The 18,719-nt window shown below is 36.2% G+C and overlaps 1 protein-coding gene across 3 annotated transcripts in view; it reads right to left on the bottom strand.

Annotated features, from left to right (window-relative positions):
* The window catches only part of COPS4 (COP9 signalosome subunit 4), an 88,006-nt gene extending 75,817 nt beyond the window's left edge, over window positions 1–12,189 (bottom strand). For 2 of the 3 annotated variants that reach the window (XM_077142980.1, XM_077142978.1), the window contains exons 1-3: window positions 11,911–12,187; window positions 2,704–2,783; window positions 6–157 (exon numbers count right to left, since the gene is read on the bottom strand). In XM_077142980.1, coding sequence (XP_076999095.1) covers window positions 6–157; window positions 2,704–2,783; window positions 11,911–11,984 — 306 coding nt within the window. In that variant the 5' untranslated portion in view covers window positions 11,985–12,187. Of the gene's footprint in view, window positions 1–5; window positions 158–2,703; window positions 2,784–4,524; window positions 4,619–11,910 lie in introns of all 3 variants that reach the window. The other variant, XM_077142979.1, reaches the window with a different exon arrangement.
* Between the last annotated feature and the right edge of the window lie 6,530 nt (window positions 12,190–18,719).

Consider the following 18,719-nt stretch of genomic DNA (forward strand, 5'->3'; position numbering starts at 1 on the left):
TTTACCTGCTCCTCAAATGAAATGACTCTAGGTTGAATCTTTTCCAAGGTGAAATGATAGATTTCTTTGGCTGTGCTGTCCGGAAGGTTAGGGAGATGTGTGCAAAAATCCGTCAGCAACTGCCGAGAGATCACGAGGCTGACATTCTCATTTACCACTTGGTTAAAACAAATAAGAGATAAGAAAACATGAGTAATTTGGAAATTGTCATTAAGCAATCCATCTTTATCTAAAATTAATACTAAAACAATCTTTATTAAAGCAAACTTATCGCAATGAATTATTCAGGAATTTTCACACCATCACCTTAAATCGCTGAAGCAATTTTTCCTTATGCTAAAACAGTAAAAATATCATAACTTTTCTACAAAACAGAAATGGCTGAAAAAAGTTTTGTTTAAATAGTTGAGAATTTTATATTTTTCTTTTCTCATCTTTATTTTTCTGCTAATTGGATGCACAGAAACAATTCTATCTTTATTTATGTACTTACATCCCATCTAATTCCAAAAAGGGGTTTAAGAACAAAACTGTAAAACAATTTTCATGAAATTTAAATAAAGTAAATAATGACAGTTACTGCCACTTTCAGTTTCCCAACGAAAACAAATAAGAACTCAAGTCTGCACAATATATATTGACATTACAGTATGGCATTTATTTATTTATATTTAGGAGGTATTACCGTATACCAGGCTTTGGAGTCACACTGTTCCCATCACTTTTGATTATATGATCTAGAACAAGAAACTTCGTTTCCCTGTGTTTCTGTTTCCTCATGTATAAAATGTGGATAATATTGCCCACCGCATAAGATTGTTGTTGCAATAATACATGTAAAGCACCTTAAATAGTGGTACCTAGTACTTAGTACTCATCAAATGTTAGTTATTATCATCACTATTATTACATTTAAAAAATACATCATGCTTTGAATCACAACTTAAATAAATTATTTAGGTCTTAAATCAGCAGTTAAGTAAAAATGATGTTTCAAAAACTCTTCAATGGATGTAACCTAGAGCAATATATAAGATTTCACAAGGGTTCCATGCACTACAGTAACTTTTCAGAAACCTACAACTTCCAGATGGGTCCCTGGTTCAGATAAGTCCTGAGACCTAGCCCAGTCTCTCCAGAACATCAGATAGTTCCATCTCCCTACCCCATATTAGTGACAGACCCTTCCAATATCAAAAATTTAGAATTGCCATAGCCCAAACACCCCTAAAGAGAAGGATGGAAAGATCAAAGGTGATGGTAGAGTTATACAGAGAAGATAGGATTTAACGAATGAATATGAATGCTGAATCATTAAACTGATATCTCTTTTAGTCTCCAGTATTTTCAGAGCAGCTAGAAGTAAAAACCTAAAATTGTGGAACTGTAACCCATATCAAACTCTGAAATATGTTCTACAACTAATTGTGGTGTTGTGCTTTGAAATTTATAACTTTTTTGTATATATGTTATTTTTCACAAAAAAAAGAAAGAAAAAAATTTGATTGTGATGATAAGAAAATATTTAAGCCTTCTAGCCTCCTATATTCTGGAGCAGCTAGAAGGAAAAATATGAGAGGATTATATGGTAAGTTTTTAAATAAAACTTAAGTTTATAAAAAGCGCTATTCTTTTACTACTAATTTGCAATGTTCTCAATACATCCATTTCTAAAAGTTTTTCTGAAACCACTGCCAGTTCTTCCACCACTGCAGGCCTCAATTTTATTAAGGAAATAACACACAGTACTCATAACTAACTAGAGTTCTATTATATATTAATTGGAATTCAATACTGGATGCAATTTAGAAAACCATTTCATTTCAGGTGCCATTAGACAGTTGGAAATGTTGAAAAGAAATGACCAAATTAGTAGTTCTCAGGGAAATCCAAATATACCAGGATTATAAATCAGAGAATCTAGTTTCTAGTCTGGTTCCTGCCAGTGACTAGCTGAATGTCCTCAAAGTCACTTAATACTCTGAGACTCATTTCATAAATATTATATAGGAATACCTAAAACTGTATTGTCTAGTCACAGGATTAAAAAGAGCAAATATAATGGATAGAGTACATTGTAAACTGTAAAACACCATCAAATATCATGTTAAAGCAGTATAAAATTCCCGCCTGAATCTTCAGTAATTCACAAGATACCTGTTACGTCTGAAGTTAGTATGAGGGGAAGGAGATGTCTTGAAGAATGCAAATATCTAAGTTTCCAATTGAATAAGAATGTTCTTAACATTAGTAGTCAATAACACTCATAAAGCACTTATTACATACCAGGTACTATTCTAAGTACTTTCTTATATATACCATTACTACATTTTATAGATGAGGAAAAACAGGCACAGAGAGGTTAAATAACTTACCCAATATCACACAATTAATAAAACAGCAGACCAGGATGTGAATCCAGAGAAACTATTCTCTTTACCATTATGCTATATTGTCTCTCACCAGCCACTTGTATTAATAACTACATGAAGCCTTTACAAGGAATGTCACTTTGAAGACAATTCATTAAAAAAAAATCAAGTTGGAAATACTTTAAAACAAAATTTATTTTGTTCTAAAATGAATAAATAAATCTCAATGCATATTAAATACTGGTAATGTGATATAAGAAAAAGGCTTAAGCAAGCTTTAAGGACTCAGCTCAGGGATACAAAGCAAACAAGGGATTTCCATTCCATTTACTTGCTTCCACGAAGGCTTTCAAAGCTTCAAGTTGTTCCACCCCAGACAACTGAACGGCTTTTTCCAGGATCTGACGATACCTAAAACAATACCAAAAAAAGATAACGTTTAGAGGGCTTCTATATTTTCTAATGCCTGCTTTGATGTTTATTTATTCATGTCTATTTACCCTCATTTCTTTCACAGTGCTCAGCTTTGTGGTTTTTCTTTATAGTATACCACAGTTTGTTTGTTTTTTAAGTTTCCAGCCCATCATAGAAAACATTAAATCTCTAACTCTAAGTTACTAAACCTAAAGTATCACTTTTCCTTTCAACTTATGGGTTTTCTTTATAGCATACCACAATTTTTTAAAGGTTTTAAGTCAATCACAAGAAACAGTAAGTCTATTGACTCTTAAGAGACTGAATCTAAGGTGCTACTTTTTCTTGGAAGTTTTAGTTTTAAATTTAAATTAAAAAGTCAATTTCCTTTAAAAGATATGGCATGTTTCCTTCAAGTTTGTATTACAGACATATAACAACATTATCTGAAACAACCCAGGACCTCCTCTTTTCCTGGACCTAATGAATCTAGACCAACAACAGGATAATACTGACTAGAGAAGGAAGCCAAACATTAGAAATAAATGTCTTATGGTGTACAAAATAAGCACAAGACAAATGCACTGACAGAACACCCTTCATGCTGTTAGTCAGAGCCAAATTATTCTTTACTTATTGCATTCAATTCTAATAAAAACTATACTAACCCAATATCCATGACCACATAAGATTCAAATCAGTAATTTAAAAACAAATGAGGACAATTGTTAGGCAATTAAAAGTCTCTACTAGATTATAAACTCCATAAGGACAGAGATTTTTATCTGTTTTGTTCACTACTATATACACAAAGCTTAGCACAGTACTTATACATCACAACCACTCAAATATTCTATAACATTGATACCATTTTATTTCTTAAATTGAGTACTGGGTACATGAATGTTTGCTATTCTTTATCCATTTTGTATATCATAATTTTTTAAAATTATTTAAAGGCATTTTCTAAATCTAAAAGCATCACAATTATTCAAAAAGGCATCCACAATATAGCAAAGAAATAGAAATATACAAATAGGGCCCAAACTCATTCAAATTTGTGACTTATATCTTATAAGGCACATCGTCTTATGATCTTCATTACATGTTTTCTCAAAACCACAGTGAATCAAACTGACTTTAAGAAAGTAAGCATACTAACAGAAAAGATAGAACAATTCAAAAGAAGAGATGAACTATTCTAAAAAAGCATGGAAATATTTTTTAAAGCTTTAAAAAAATTCTTATTTAAAAAAATGCCATTTTAGGGATCCTAAAGGAGTAAATTCAGTTATCTGAAAATTTATTTACATGGAATATCTTATTTTTTCTCTCTTCCCATACACACACATACATACATGTACACACACACACACACAAGTATACATATTTTCTTTCTCTCTCTCTTTACATTTTCCATATTTCTATATTACACATTTACTTTACTGCCCTAGGGGCTTTTCAATAAATTAATGAAGTCAGTGGTTTATTATTTCTTTTTTCATTGTCTTATTTTCCATATTCAAGTAAATCAAGGCTTACAGCTAAGTCCTCTTACTCTTTTCTCAATAGATTATTTTACACCAATAATAAAATATTCAAAGATGACAGTGTCTCATGTATATAAGTTTGCTGATTAACATGAGTTTTGGTACACAGTTTCTAAGCCTACCAATCAACTAATCTGTTCTGGGAACACATGGAAAAATTTAAAAAGAAATAAAAATGTTATACTAACCAAATTATATAACTTGCAGGGGCTTAAAAATTGCCAATTTTATAGATGAAGAAAGTGACGAACAGCACTGGGGCTAGATGCTGGCTTGATCCTTCTGTAATACATAAATTCTGGTATCTAAGAACAGGAACTTACTTTTTCACAATAATAATAGGGAAAGAGTAATAAACAAATTTAAATCGGGAACTGAAATAACAATTTAGTATTACCAAATAAAACCATTCAAAAATGCTAACTGAGCATCTAGGCTTTATAAGATACTATACAAGTTCTGTGTATGATACTGAAAATGTTTTAAATGTTCTTAGCCTTTGAAGATCTTATAATGTAGCTGGAAAATTTTTAAATTAGCATATTAAATATTAAATTACAATAAAACAAAAACTGAAGTAAAACTAAAAAATTCAAGTGATATCACACATAAAGAGGCAATATATTAATTCAGAGGAGAGTAAAACAAAAATCGGTTCAACTGGTTTTAAGAAGATTTCATGGATAATAACAACTTTTTATTGAACATTCAGTATGTACTCAATGGAGAGGATGAAAAAATTATTAATATTTATGTGGATACTATGAAAAGTACCAAATACATTTTTGCTTACGTTGGAGGAAAATAAACTTCATTAATAAGGTACTCTGCATCTGTCCCATCCTTGTATCATCAACAAATGTATATTGAGCATTTACTATGTATAAGAACAAAAGTTCAGTATGTCGGTTTCTGATCTCTTAGCACTTGAAAGGAATCTGGAGCAAATTAAAACATAAACACATAAAAATGGGGTGGTGCAATGCTGGCTCAGTGGTAGAATTCTCACCTGCCATGCTGAAGACCCGGGTTTGATTCCCAGAGACTACCCACGTCAAAAAAAAAAAAAAAATATATATATATATATATACACATACATATACATATACACATGAAAATGTACCACGGTCACTATTCAAGATCAAAGTGAGTGGCATAGGTTAAGTATTAACAGATCTTCCACTTATAGCAATGCTGAACTAGATGAATGGACCAATTCTTCCCCAAAAAACAACACAAAAAGCTGAAAGAAATGAGGAAAAAAAATGTTTTAATAGCATAAGAGCCTAATAAGAAAGAGAAAACAGGGAGAGAGTAAGAACACAAAGAAGTGAACCAGAGCTTCTGTCTGAGTGTGGAAAGACAGCTGAAAGGTAGAGTGGCACTTCTGGTGGAAAGGCAGGAATGGATTCTTAGTCTGGAGCACTCTATCAGTCTGCTGAAAAAAAAAAATGACAGGCAAGTTTCAATTGGCAGACTAACCGCCCTGGAAGAATGAAGATCCAAGTTCCTTGTCTGTGAAAGGAGGAAACACTAGCATTTAGAAGTAATGTTACAAATCCTATTCCAAAAATCATCAGGGTAAGCCAAATTCTGAAGCCTTCTCCTAGACTGTTAGCACTCTCAGGTACCTGGCAAGAAAAAATGAAAATTCTCTCTGAAAGGTAACATCTTAGGTCTCCAAGTGTTTCTAAAAATATATTTTCAAATAACTTGTTCAACAAAGATTACAAGACATATTACAATGTAAGTCAACAAAAGCACAGACACCAGAAAAGCAGAGACACTCCAGATATTAGAGCTATCAGAAACAAACTATAACAAAATTGTTTACCATGTTCATGAAAAATTATACAAGCTTTAAAGTTTCAGCAACAAAATGGAAACCATAAAAAGTGGCATTTGAAAAAAAGAACCACCACAAATTACAGAACTAAAAAATCCTATAACCAAACTTAACAACTCAATGGCCTTCTTAACAGCAGATAAGACACAGCTGAAGAAGAACTGATGCACCAGAAAACAGACCAAAAGAACCTAACCAGAATAAAGCAATGAAAGGGATATACTATAGTATTTATAAAAAAACACCCACAATATTTTCACTCCCTGTATTCACACCCCCTTTGAAATGTGATCTGTAGCTTTTCACATCAAGAGATAAAGTTTATTTCCCCAATTCCCAAATGTAGGCCAATATGGTAGATATGAGGTGCCAGTTTTGAGCCTAGACCTCAACAAGCTTTGTATGCTTCTGTCTCTTGGAACCCTACTGGTGCCACATGAATACAAACAAGATAACCTACCAGATGATGAGATAAGTATCTCAGTCATCTCCACTGCCCCAGCCAATAGCAAGTCAACCCACAGAAGCACTGCTGTCAACCTGACCTGCAGCTGACCCCACTTGATGCATGTGTGGGAGCCCACATGAAGCCAAGAATCTTCTTTCAGCTGGGCCCAACCCAAACTGCCAACCAACAGAACTGTGAGTTAAATAACTGATTATGGTTTTACACCCCTAAATTTTAGGGTGGCTTGCTTTACATCAAAAACTGACCAATACAGATAAGTAGAAACTAATCCACACATATATACATATGATGGGATATTATGTAGCTATAAGAAGGAATGCAATTATGATGCATGTTACAACACGGATAAACCTTGAGGGCATTATGCTGAACAAAATAAACCAGGAACAAAAGGACAAATATTGTTGTATAGTCTCATTAAATACGAACTAACTATAATGAACAGACTCTGGGAGTTAAGTTCAAGTCATAGGTTATTAGGAAATAGAAGAGGGTAGCGATTGAGCAATTGATGTTTAAGGAGTACAGAATGATTAATAAGGTTGATTGTAAAGATTTAGAAGGCGACAACACAGTACTGTGTGATGGTAGCACAATACTGTAATTAACAAATCTGAGAGTGAGCATAGTTGAAAGAGGAAGGCTAAGGTCATGTATGTCACAGAAGGAACACTAAATGATAAAGCTGGGACAGTATAACAGTGAAACCTAGAGTGAACAATGAATGCAGTTAATTATACAAATATAAGAAAGTTTTTGAATGAACTAGAACAAATGTACACCCCTACTACAAGGTATTAATAGGGTGGCATATGGGAAAAAATACAATTAATGCAAATTAAGGTCAACAGTTAACAGTAACATTGTAATATTCTTCCATTAATTATAACAAAAGCACTATACCAAAGCTAAATGTCAGTAATGGGATGTATGAGGTACAGAAGTTTTGTTTTCAAAAGAAATGAATGTTCTCATATTATTTATAGTGGTGAATGCATAACTATCTGATCATACCAAGAGCCACTGACTGTATACTTAGGATGGACTGTATGGTGTGTAAATAAAAACTATTTATGCTAAAAAAAATTAATCCACACAGACATCACAATGAAGCTATAGAAAATTAAAGATGAGAAAATATTAAAAACAGAGGGGTATGTTGGCATTTTATACATTATTTCTGTATTTTTTTCAATTTTACTATAAGTTTGAAATTAATTGCAAAATGAAAAGTTCAAGACCACTATCTAAAATGTACTCCAGTTTAGTGAGAATAATAAAAGGCCAAAGAGGTAGACTGTTTAGAGTTTAAGGGCTCTGAATAACGTGTATTTGGGCTTTGCTACTAGTAGTGTGACAGCAGTGCAAGGTATTTTACCTCTGACCTTTGGTTTTCTCATAGGTAATAGAAATAATATCACCTACCTGTTAAGGATTAAAAAACGTAAGTAATGTACTTAGCAATACTCAAATGTTATCTACCTTTACTATAGCAATAGAAACCACTAAAACTGTTGTGTGCAGGATTAACAGAGAATCAGAGAATCTATGTTCTAGTTTGCTAGCTGCCAGGATGCAATATACCAGAAATAGAATGGCTTTTAAAAGGGGGAATTTAATAAGTTGCTAGTTTACAGTTCTAAGGCTGAGAAAATGTCCCAATTAAAATAAGTCTATAGAAATGTCCAATTTAAAGTATCCAGGGAAAAAAAGATATCTTGGTTCAAGGCCAGTGAAGTTCAATGTTTCTCTCTCAGCTGGAGTAGCACATGGCGAACACGGCAGCATCTGCTGGCTTTCTCATGGCTCTACCAAAGGGACTCTCTCCAAAACATTTCCTCTTTTAAAGGATTCCAGTAAGCAACTCCACCTTCAATGGGTAGAGACACACCTCCATGGAAATCACCTAATCAAAAGTTACCACCCACAACTGGGTGGGTCACAGCTCCATGGAAATAATCAAAATGCTCCCACCCAGCAATACTGAATGAGGATTAAAGGATACGGCTTTTCTGGGGTCCACCACAGATTCAAACTGGCACAATCTAAGAGATGGAAGGGGCCTCTAGGATATACAGTCTATCCTACTTAAGATAGAAATTACTGTTAAAACATCTCTAGCTGGAGTCCACTTGACTAATGAGGAAGGAGATAGAGCTCGTCACTTAGAGTTCATTCCATTTTTGGACAGCTAAGTTGTGGCCTAAAGTCTACTTCCACAGGGCAAATAATAAGTCTATTTCCTTTTCTGCAAAACAGTCTTTCTAATACTCAGAGTTAGCTAAGAGGTCTCCCTTTATTCTCCTCTTTCCAGCTTCTTGTAAAATGAAATGTTTAGACTACAAGAGCCCACTCTCTTCCTTAGTGTACTACTATAACCCAGAACTGGGGAAAAAAAAAAAAAGTACATATTATCATAGGATTAACTTGACAAGGACCTAATATTCATGGCCTAGTACCTGTCCATGAGGAGATCACATTCTAGTTGGGAAAGCAGAAAAGTAAACAAACAAAACAAGTGCTATGGCAGTGGTAAATATCAGATGCCACTGTGCATGAGAAGAGCAGCTAAGTAAGTCCTGTCTGGGGGTGGGGTCTGTGCATTCATTGGTGGTTGTTTAGAGAAGTCTGTCTAGAAAAAGTTAACATCTGAACTGATTTTTGAAGAACCAAGTAGGTTTTAGCCAGGTAAGACAGATTATCACAAGAACTATCTACCCAAATGCTCCCTCTCAGACTCTCTTCTTCTAAAGTTCTTTGAAATATTTTAGGAGACTATTCAGAAGTAGTGAAGTTAACTACAGGAAATTATCAGGAACTTCCACATACATTATAAGAAAATCATTCTGTTTTCTTATGTCTGTATTGTCCTAATCTTTCAAATCTAAATTTAAAGTTAAAACTTAAGAATTTTATTAAATATGCAAATTGTTATCCACCATCTAAGTACTTTAATTCTTTATGCTTCACCAAAGTAAATTACCTATTTTCAGTTATCTCTACCTCTAAAAAGCTAGTTAAATTCTCCACAAGTTTGCTAATAACACAATAAACTGGATTTCAGTTCATTGTGCTATTAGCAAAACCAGTAGAAACTAGTAACTAAAGGAACCTGTTTTTAATTTTCATACTTCAGTGTTTAAACAAAGTTCTAGTTTCTCAGGAAACTCTTAAGATCTTATACTACTAGGAGAGACTAACTTGATTTTAAAAAGAATCATTTATTCAATAATTAGATATCTTTTTTTAAATTTATATTGCCTGCCAAATTAGCAACATTTTCTTTCATTGTTCGTTTCTTTTAAATAATACTTGACATCGGCTAACGTGTTATGAGACAAGTAGTCTCATAAACAAGACATACAATATACGGCAACAGACACTAAGCCTTTAAAATCTTCATGTCCTTTATTATACCCACCAATTCTCCTTAGGAATACTTCCAGTGGGAAGAATCCATTTAGATCCTGTACCTCCAGCTGATTTCACCTACCTTAGTGAACTCAAATGAAACCAGCAAAATAGCCCTATTAACTCAAAGAATCCTGAGAAATACTAGCTGCTTTTACACCACTAAGTTTTTGAAGTGTTAAACAATAGATACCTTAGCATCTCTGAGATAGGTAGTAGTATTTATTTCCATTTCAAAGCTGAAGAAGTAAATGCTTAGCTAAAGCTTCTGAATTCCGCAAATACTTGAAAAGCAGTGTCCCTTTTGATAACTAATACATTTATTTTCTTCAAGAAACTAAAAAGCAAAGCAAGCATGGAGAAAAATAAAAGCTCGTTTTACTTCCATCCAAATCTATCAAAATTACATGCAATAAAGGATTGAACCATGGAAACAGAGTTAACTTATTTTCACCCATGAAATGAGTCAGTATGTATTTACTTACTGCCAACAGCAACCTTATAGCACCAGGTACTGTTCTATGTGATACGAGTGTACACAACACACACACACACACACACATTTCATTTTGTCCTCAAACACACATTGACTTTATCCTCAAACAACTCTACGTATAAGTCCTATAATTATTCCCATTTTCCTGATTGGGGTATTGTCTCACAAAATAATTAAGCCCAAGATACACAGCTAAATTTCACAATGATAAAAGCAGATTATATTTGGGCGGTGCAACGGTGGCTCAGGGGCAGAATTCTGGCCTGCCATACCAGAAATCAGGGTTCAATTCCCAGAGCCTGCCCATGCAAAAAAAAAAAAAAAGATAATATTTGCCACCACAGAAAAGGTAGCACAGAGTACCTTAAAAAAAAGAAAATAAGGGTCAAAAATTCAATGGCCAGGTAAAGGCAGGTGTATCCCATTAACATAAATCGGTGTGGTCTACACTGTCAGGATATAAACATTGGGTCAACTTGAAAGGCATATTTTTAACAGAATGCTTGTTTAGTATGGGAAAGGAGGGCTGAGAAATCTACAAAACGAAAACGGTATATGATTCATGTACACTTTTATATATGTATTTTTATACTTACATACATTTATGTATGCATATTTAACATTGCTAAATATCTGGCTGCAGGTCGATGAGGGACAGGCATAATGTCAAAATATTTAATTTGAAGTGGACCTAAGCCTTTACATAAATTCTAATAAAATTACTGAGCAATCCAGATTCTGGAAATTACCAATCTAGACATCCTGATTCACATTATAAGAGCATTCCGCCTTATGCCAAAAATATATGCCCCCTTCTTCTGATTCGGCGGCTTAGTGAGAGTAACAAAAAGATAAGGACCCACAGGAGATGGTCCAAGTGGTTCTAAACACATGATAGCGGCCATACCTCCTCAGCCTGCCAGCTCTGAGAAGCTGTCTCCCGGGAAAACTCTGCACTGGAGCCTCGGAATACAAATGTCCCTAAAAAAAAAAGTCTCAGAGAGGCCAGAAGTCGGCTTGAAGCCGAGTAGCGACGGGGAAAAAGCACCGGAGGAGGCCGAGGCCTGTCTCGCAGGCCGCGATTCCAGGATCCCAAGACGCCAGTAAAGATGCTATCGAGGGCTGAACAAGTTGTCATTCCAGGTCTACGGCCCCAAGCGCCCCTCCACAAGGTCCCCTCCAGCTTTCTACTGCTCCCAACATTTGCTTCTCCCATCGACCTCAGGTCCGCCCCCCTTGGTCGTGGGCCTCGCTTTTCGCTCATACGCGATAGTCGCCGACAGTCCATGGAGAACTTGTCCCGTGGCTTCCCTCCCCACCTCTCTACTCCCGTGCACCTGGGAAACACTCACTTGCCCGCCAGATCTTTATGAGAGCCGCTCGAATTCATTAGCTGGGCCAAATCTTGCCGCACGGCTGCCGCCATCTTCCTTCCCGCTCAGCCGGGGCTGGGAGAACCTTTCGCCGCCAAAAAGAAAACGAGGTGGTCCTCCAGAGCGCAGTCAGAGGGAGCCCGAGATGCCACAGAGTGGCGTCTGTGTTGGCCAGAGCGCCGAAAAAGAATGGGTGTAGAACCTGACCTAGCTCCTCCCCCAGGGCCGAGTGACGCGAACTCCCCAACTCACGTCAGAGGCCAGCTCAAGTCGCTCTCACAGGGTGTCTGACTTCAGATTGGCTGATCAGCTCCAAGTGCGTCACTTGTGCAACTCCAGCAAGTGCCGGGTGCTCAAAACAGTCGCGTTTTCACTAAGTTCCGTGGCTCCTGTCTGTGGTTTACTGCTCCTCCTCCTTTAAGGCAGCACTGTTAAAATTACCTGTAGTAAAGAATGAGTTGTGTTTATTTCCAATTCATTACAGGCTAATACTTCTGTAAAATACAATAAAAATTGTCCCCATTTCCCCTACCAGTCTGTAATCTTTATGTAAGTTGATCATACATCCCAGTTTCTCCAGGATAGTGACATTTACATCTTTTGTCCTGAAATAATTATTAATAACGTACCCCTTTCACTGTAGAAACTGTTCTATTGGACGAAAAATTATACAGCCATCCGTAAGCATAAATTCTAATCAAAAAAGGAAAAAAAATTCCCAAGTGCAAAAAGGGAAAAAGACTCCCCCCCAATTCACTTTTCTTACAACATATTTTAGAAAACCTGACATTGTAAATCCTTTCTCTGCCCCTTTGAGATGTATTTAAATCTTCTTAAAAACTACGTAGTCTTTTGCCTGCCTTACAATCCAGGAATATTTTTCTCCAGGACCTAGGAGGTTTCTTTCTGAAATGTTAGCATCAAGGAAGTTCTCACCCAAGTCCCTATCTCCATAGTAGTTTAACTTAGGCATCTGGCTCCAAATTGTTAACTATCTATACCTCTCATAGAGATAAAAGACATTTTATTTTTTAATAGAGGCAACTGGCAAACACAAAGACCACCCCCAATCACCAGGTGAATTTAAGATGAACTATGTGTGGCAAATGATACAGTCAAGTCCTTTTATTTGCAGACTGTTTATCTTGAAAACATGTTGTATCTGTTTGGCTATATAAAACAGTGGAATTTCTTTCTTTGCAATATCTTTGCGGATTATCTGTGATGCATCACATTCTGGTTTCATGCTTATTCAATAATAAAATTGTTTTTCTTTCTCTTCTACCTTTGTGGAGAAGTTTTCTGGGTTGGGAGAAGATTTTGTTTTTAGTTATTTCCTCAACACATCCTACCATCATGTAATTAAATTAATTACTCATTTATCCTCATAGTGTCTTTTTTTTGCAAATTCAAACAAATAAATGTAAAGTTTCCTCCTTCTTGCTTTCACAAAATGTAGCCCACCCTCTTAAAAAAAACTTTTAAAGATACAAAAAAAAAGTAGCACACGGTATCATTGCCCTGTTCTTGCTTTTTTTTTCTTTTAACTTTTCCTGGAGATTTTAATATGTAACTATGGAGAGGGTCATTCATAGAGCTGGAGAGTATTACTAGTGAAGTTATGCTATAGTTTTATGGCATCTACTGCATAGCTAGATATATGTATCATTTTATATGTGTATAGGCAGAATATATTCCCACATGACAATTGAAGGACAGATGTGGTTACAGTTTTGATAGATAGTGCCAAATGGTATTATTTAACCATAATAATAACCTCCTACCAACAATATATAGGACTGCAATTTCTTACGGCCTTGTCTATCATTAAGTTAAAAGCAGACTCTGAAAACCAAGATGTAGAATACATTTATTGATCTAAGTGATACACGTGAGAACAGAACTAAAAGAAATTTACTATTCAAAGAAAAGTGGCGGGGAAACAGTTTATATTCCTGCTTAGAACAAAGAAAGTATGGGAGAATGGGACAGGAAGGCAAGGAGGATGTGAGCTCCGTGAGTCACTTCGGGCAGGTCGTATTTGGGTTCCATAAATCTGCAAAAGCTGCCCAGGCAAAATGTTTGTGTAGGAATAGGGTTATCTGGTAATGAGTAGCTGACTTACTACTTTCAGCATGACTTGTTTGTCACAGTTCCTTCTTTCCCATGTAGGCAGAGGTCTTAATTAGCACCACAAAGGATTGTTGATATGTTAGCCTGCCCCAGTTACTTTTTGTTTCTTCTTTGTAGTTTCTTGAGTAAAAATGGAAGTTTAAGAAAATTAAGATGATTCCATGTTTTAAATTCAACTTCTATGTGAGACTAAAAGGAGAGATATTTATTTGGTGCAAAATTTATATTTTGGTTAGTGCATTTCCTAATTTAACTTGTATGGTCAGTTTAGTTAACACCATAAGTACATGGAATCTTGAATAGGGCATGAGATTTTGTTGGTTTGTCCAGATTAGTGTGCTGCCCCAATAAATACCAGAGAAATACGGACAGTGAATAAAAAAGTATTTGCAAAGTCCCCTTGGGGGGAATAGGGAGAAAAGGGGCAATATTCAGCTTCCCCATTTGGAGAATTTCTGTTATTCTAGCAAGCAGTGGGGACAACCAAATCAATATGCCAAGCCCTCGATCTTGGGGATTGCCCTGTGAAACTTGTTCTTGTGAAAGATAGGTTAAGCCTACTTAAAATTAGGCCTAAGACTCACCCTCAGAGAACCTCTTTTGTTGCTCAGATATGGACTCTCTCTCTAAGCCGACATGGCATGTGAACTCACTGCCCTCCCCTCTACGTGGGACATAACTCCCATGGGTGTAAACCTCCCTGACAACGTAAGACAGAAATCCCAGTATGACCCGAGACCTGGCATCAAGGGATTGAGAAAACTTCTTGACCAAAAGGGGGAAGAGAGAAATGAGACAATAAAGTGTCAGTGGCTGGGAGATTTCTAACAGAGTGAAGAGGTTATAATTAGGTTATCCTTACACATTATACAGATATCCCCTTTTTAGTTTATGGTGTGTTGGAGTGGGCTGGAGGGAAGCACCTGAACTGTAGAGTTGTGTTCTAATAGCCTTGTTTCTTGAAGATTATTGTAGAATGATACAGCTTTCATAATGTGACTGTGTGATTGTGAAAACCTTATGTCTGTTGCTCCTTTTAATAGGGTATGGACCGATGAGTATAAAATATGGATAAAAAATAAACATATAATAGGGGGAACAAAGGTTAAAATAAATTGGGCAGATGGAAATACTAGTGGTCAATGAGAGGGAGTGGTGAGGGGTATGGTATGTGTGAGTTTCTTCTTTTTCCTTTTTTATTTCTTTCTCTGGAATGATGTAACTGTTCAAAAAATGATCATGGCAATGAATACACAACTATGTGATGATATTGTGAGCCATTGATTGTATAACATGTATGGAATGTTTGTATGTTAAGAATGTTTGTATGTTTGTATGTTGATTTATTAATAAAAATATTTCTTAAAAAAAGAAAGAAAATTAAGCTGATTAGTAAAGGTATTTACTGTTCTAACATCACATTCCCTTCTTTTGGTCAAAGTACTCTCAGGACTTCCCAAAGACCAAGGGGGATTATCTTGTTGATTAAGGCCTTGGCAGACTTAGGATACAGATGAAACAAACAAACAAACAAAACAGTTTCGTTGTTCTTAGTCATTCAGACATGAAGTCGGTGAGCTATGGAAGGATTACTGGGCTTAAGAGGAGCAGGAGCATAAGCATAAAGAGAAGATTAGGGAAAGTGGAAAAGTATTACTATGTTACAACTCACTCCATACCACTACTCTTACAATCTTTCCACACCTTTTCCTCATAAATCCCTGAGCATGGGAATGGGAGGGTACAGGTATACAGTCTGTGATATTGAGAAATGAGGTCACAACTACAATATAAACAGCAATAAGATAGGCAAATATCAATTTTGTTAATACACTAAGGAGTTTTTGTGCTTAGGATGCCATATTTAGCAAATATGCAGGTGAAACTGTCCTAAATAGATGTCACAGATGGGCAGATCTTGTCTAGATGGTCTCTAAAAATAGAAATAACATGTTAAACAGAGAAAGAATAATTAGAATTAGGTAGTTGCCACTTTGAGGGACATCGGTGATTAATAATTATTATTTAATTATTCCAGTTAATTTAAGACAGTGGAGAATATTATACAGGAGGCCAATGTTACTTGAAACTGACACATATCTGCATACTTAACAGTCACTCTGGTTGTGGAATGTCTCCATGGCCATAGCTTAATTAAGGAAGATATTAGATGAACTTGAAGCAGGAAAAGAAGCCCAGAGGTACAAACATAAACATTTAGTGAGTATCTGAATGGGAAGGTCTTTTACCATAAGTAAAATTACTACAGAATTTTCTCCTATAGAGCTAGGATATCTGCTGCTAAAGAGCAAGTATCAGCTTATAGAACCACACATGCTGTCTCCCCATAGGAGCAGGTTTTAGTGTCAATTTTAGCAACATAGCTCTGGCTACTATCTCCCTGGTGGATATATATTTTTTGTGCATCCTTCGTATTGTATCATTTTGGGTCTCTTTGAGGACGAGAAATGGGCTCCAGGTTTCCATTGGCTGTTTCACAGTGCTCTCCAGTACCATATGACAGAGCCAGTCTGGAAGTAGTGTTTACTGAAGAGCTAAGACAACAGAGCTCTTTTCAGCAAGCAATTACGGTTGTGCATAGCAGTAACACGTTTTCATCCACATTTGGGGCATGACCAGAAGATATATATGGCAATACTTTTACAGTTTTGCCAGCTGTGGAAATCAGCTGGTCCTATAGCTCAAATGGGGAGTCACTATGTGTGGCATCTGGAGCATAAATATGTAAGCTCTTTAGTTAAAATAGGTCCAATTTCTTTTTATATTTTCACTAGGGTTGTATTAATGAATAGAACACAGTGTCTATACTTGCTTTGCTTCTTTTTAAAAGTCTCTTTTTGTTAATCTATAGCTGACAGTAAGCACTTTTAGAGAAGCATTAGATTAAAACAATGTGACTGATAAGGAGATTTGGTTGTTGCTGTGACATATAACTTCTTTTAATAATTAAAACCATGACTGGACGCACTATATTGTTGTCTAATATTATGTAGATCAGCGACAGTTTAGAAAATCTCTTTTAATTTCTATAACATTTTCTAAATATTTCTTATCCAAGTTATACCAAACAAACTTTATTTTTAGTACTTCATCTTTTACAAAGTGAAAGAATATATTATTTGCAACCGTTTGGAATAAAAAGATACCTTTTAGAGCTTGACCTTGAGAAAGCAAAATGTTAAAAGTCGTCAGGTTCGAAACAATATTTGGTTCCTTATTTAACTAAAGTTAAAGAAAAGACTTAAAAGTGCAAAGTTTTTATTTTCTTAAGCGACTAAGGGCACGATAAAGTCAACATAAAGTATAAGAGGTTATTCTGATAAAGCACAAACTTTTGCTTTTTTTTTTACCCTCATAATTCAGAAAAACTTTTTATAACCTCTTACTGAAAATAGACTAATAATGGGGATGCGGGGTCCTCCAGAGCAGCACGCGGCTGGGGAGCTCTTCCGTTCTCCCCCAGACACACCCCTTCGCCCCAGAAGTCCGAGAGCGAGCCGGGGCGGGACGCTTGGCGCGGGGGCGGGCGCCGCTGGAGTCGCAAGCCCGGGAGAGTCGCAGGGACAGCACGACCCCCCACACCCAGATGCGGGGCGCCCCCTCAGACTTTTCCTCCAGTCAACGTGGTGCGCGGAGACATCGGATTCTGAATGAGATCCAAAAGCTTCAGAAGAGCACTGATCTATTGATAAGGAAGCTGCCTCTCAGCCTCCTGGTAAGAGAAATGTGTGCTAATTTCTCTGAGGGTGTGGACTTTAGCCGGCAAGCCCAGGCCCTGTTGGCCCTACGAGGGGCAGCAGGAACTTTTCTAGTTCATCTTTTTGAGGACGCCTACCTACTCTCTTCATATGCTGGCCGTGTCAATCTTTTCCCGAAGGACGTGCAACTGGCCAGAAGGATCCGTGTCATTGAAGCTGGGCTTGGCTGAGCTCCTGCAGCCAGCGACTCTGTAAGCCTTTCCTGCTCTGGGTGAGAGCAAGTGTTTCTTTGGATGAAAAGTACCTAGCTTCTCATCACTGGACATAGTTTCTCTGATGGAATTTTCCTTCTCCATCCTTAGTCCCTTGTTGTCTTCCCTTCCCTCTGTTCTTCAGAAAAGATTGGACGTGTTTTTGAATTTATGTTACTTAACACCCCCATTTGTTAAATAATAACCAGAAGAACTGAATCTCTAACAGAAATAAGCTTCTCCAATTTATAAGGACAAGATGAGCTCATTTTGAGTAAGAGAAATTTTTCTTAACCTTGTGAAAATGCCTTGTTAGGAAATATGTTAGTAAATATATTAGTAAAATTTAAAGGACCCTCCCTGCCGCCACAAGCAGATTCATAGAGCAAGTGTTGTCTGGAGTTACCTGTCTCCTGGCAGTTATGTGCATGCTGCCATGTTGCTTAGCTTTTTTTTAAAAAAAGAAGATTGAAGATTGCATGGCTTTCCACTGCAACAGGAGTAATACATTAAACAATGAAAACAATTCCAAAGACCTCTGAGTTATTTTCAGATAAGAGACTCCAAGGTTGACTTCAGTTCACAGATTATTCATATGAACAGTTTTAATGATTTTGAAGACATCAAATTTGCTGGTTAATGGAAAAAGGGACATTTACTTGTTGTTTTAGGGCTTTTGTACTGC

The sequence above is a fragment of the Tamandua tetradactyla genome, chromosome 24, assembly GCF_023851605.1.
Source record: "Tamandua tetradactyla isolate mTamTet1 chromosome 24, mTamTet1.pri, whole genome shotgun sequence".
Taxonomy (NCBI): domain Eukaryota; kingdom Metazoa; phylum Chordata; class Mammalia; order Pilosa; family Myrmecophagidae; genus Tamandua; species Tamandua tetradactyla.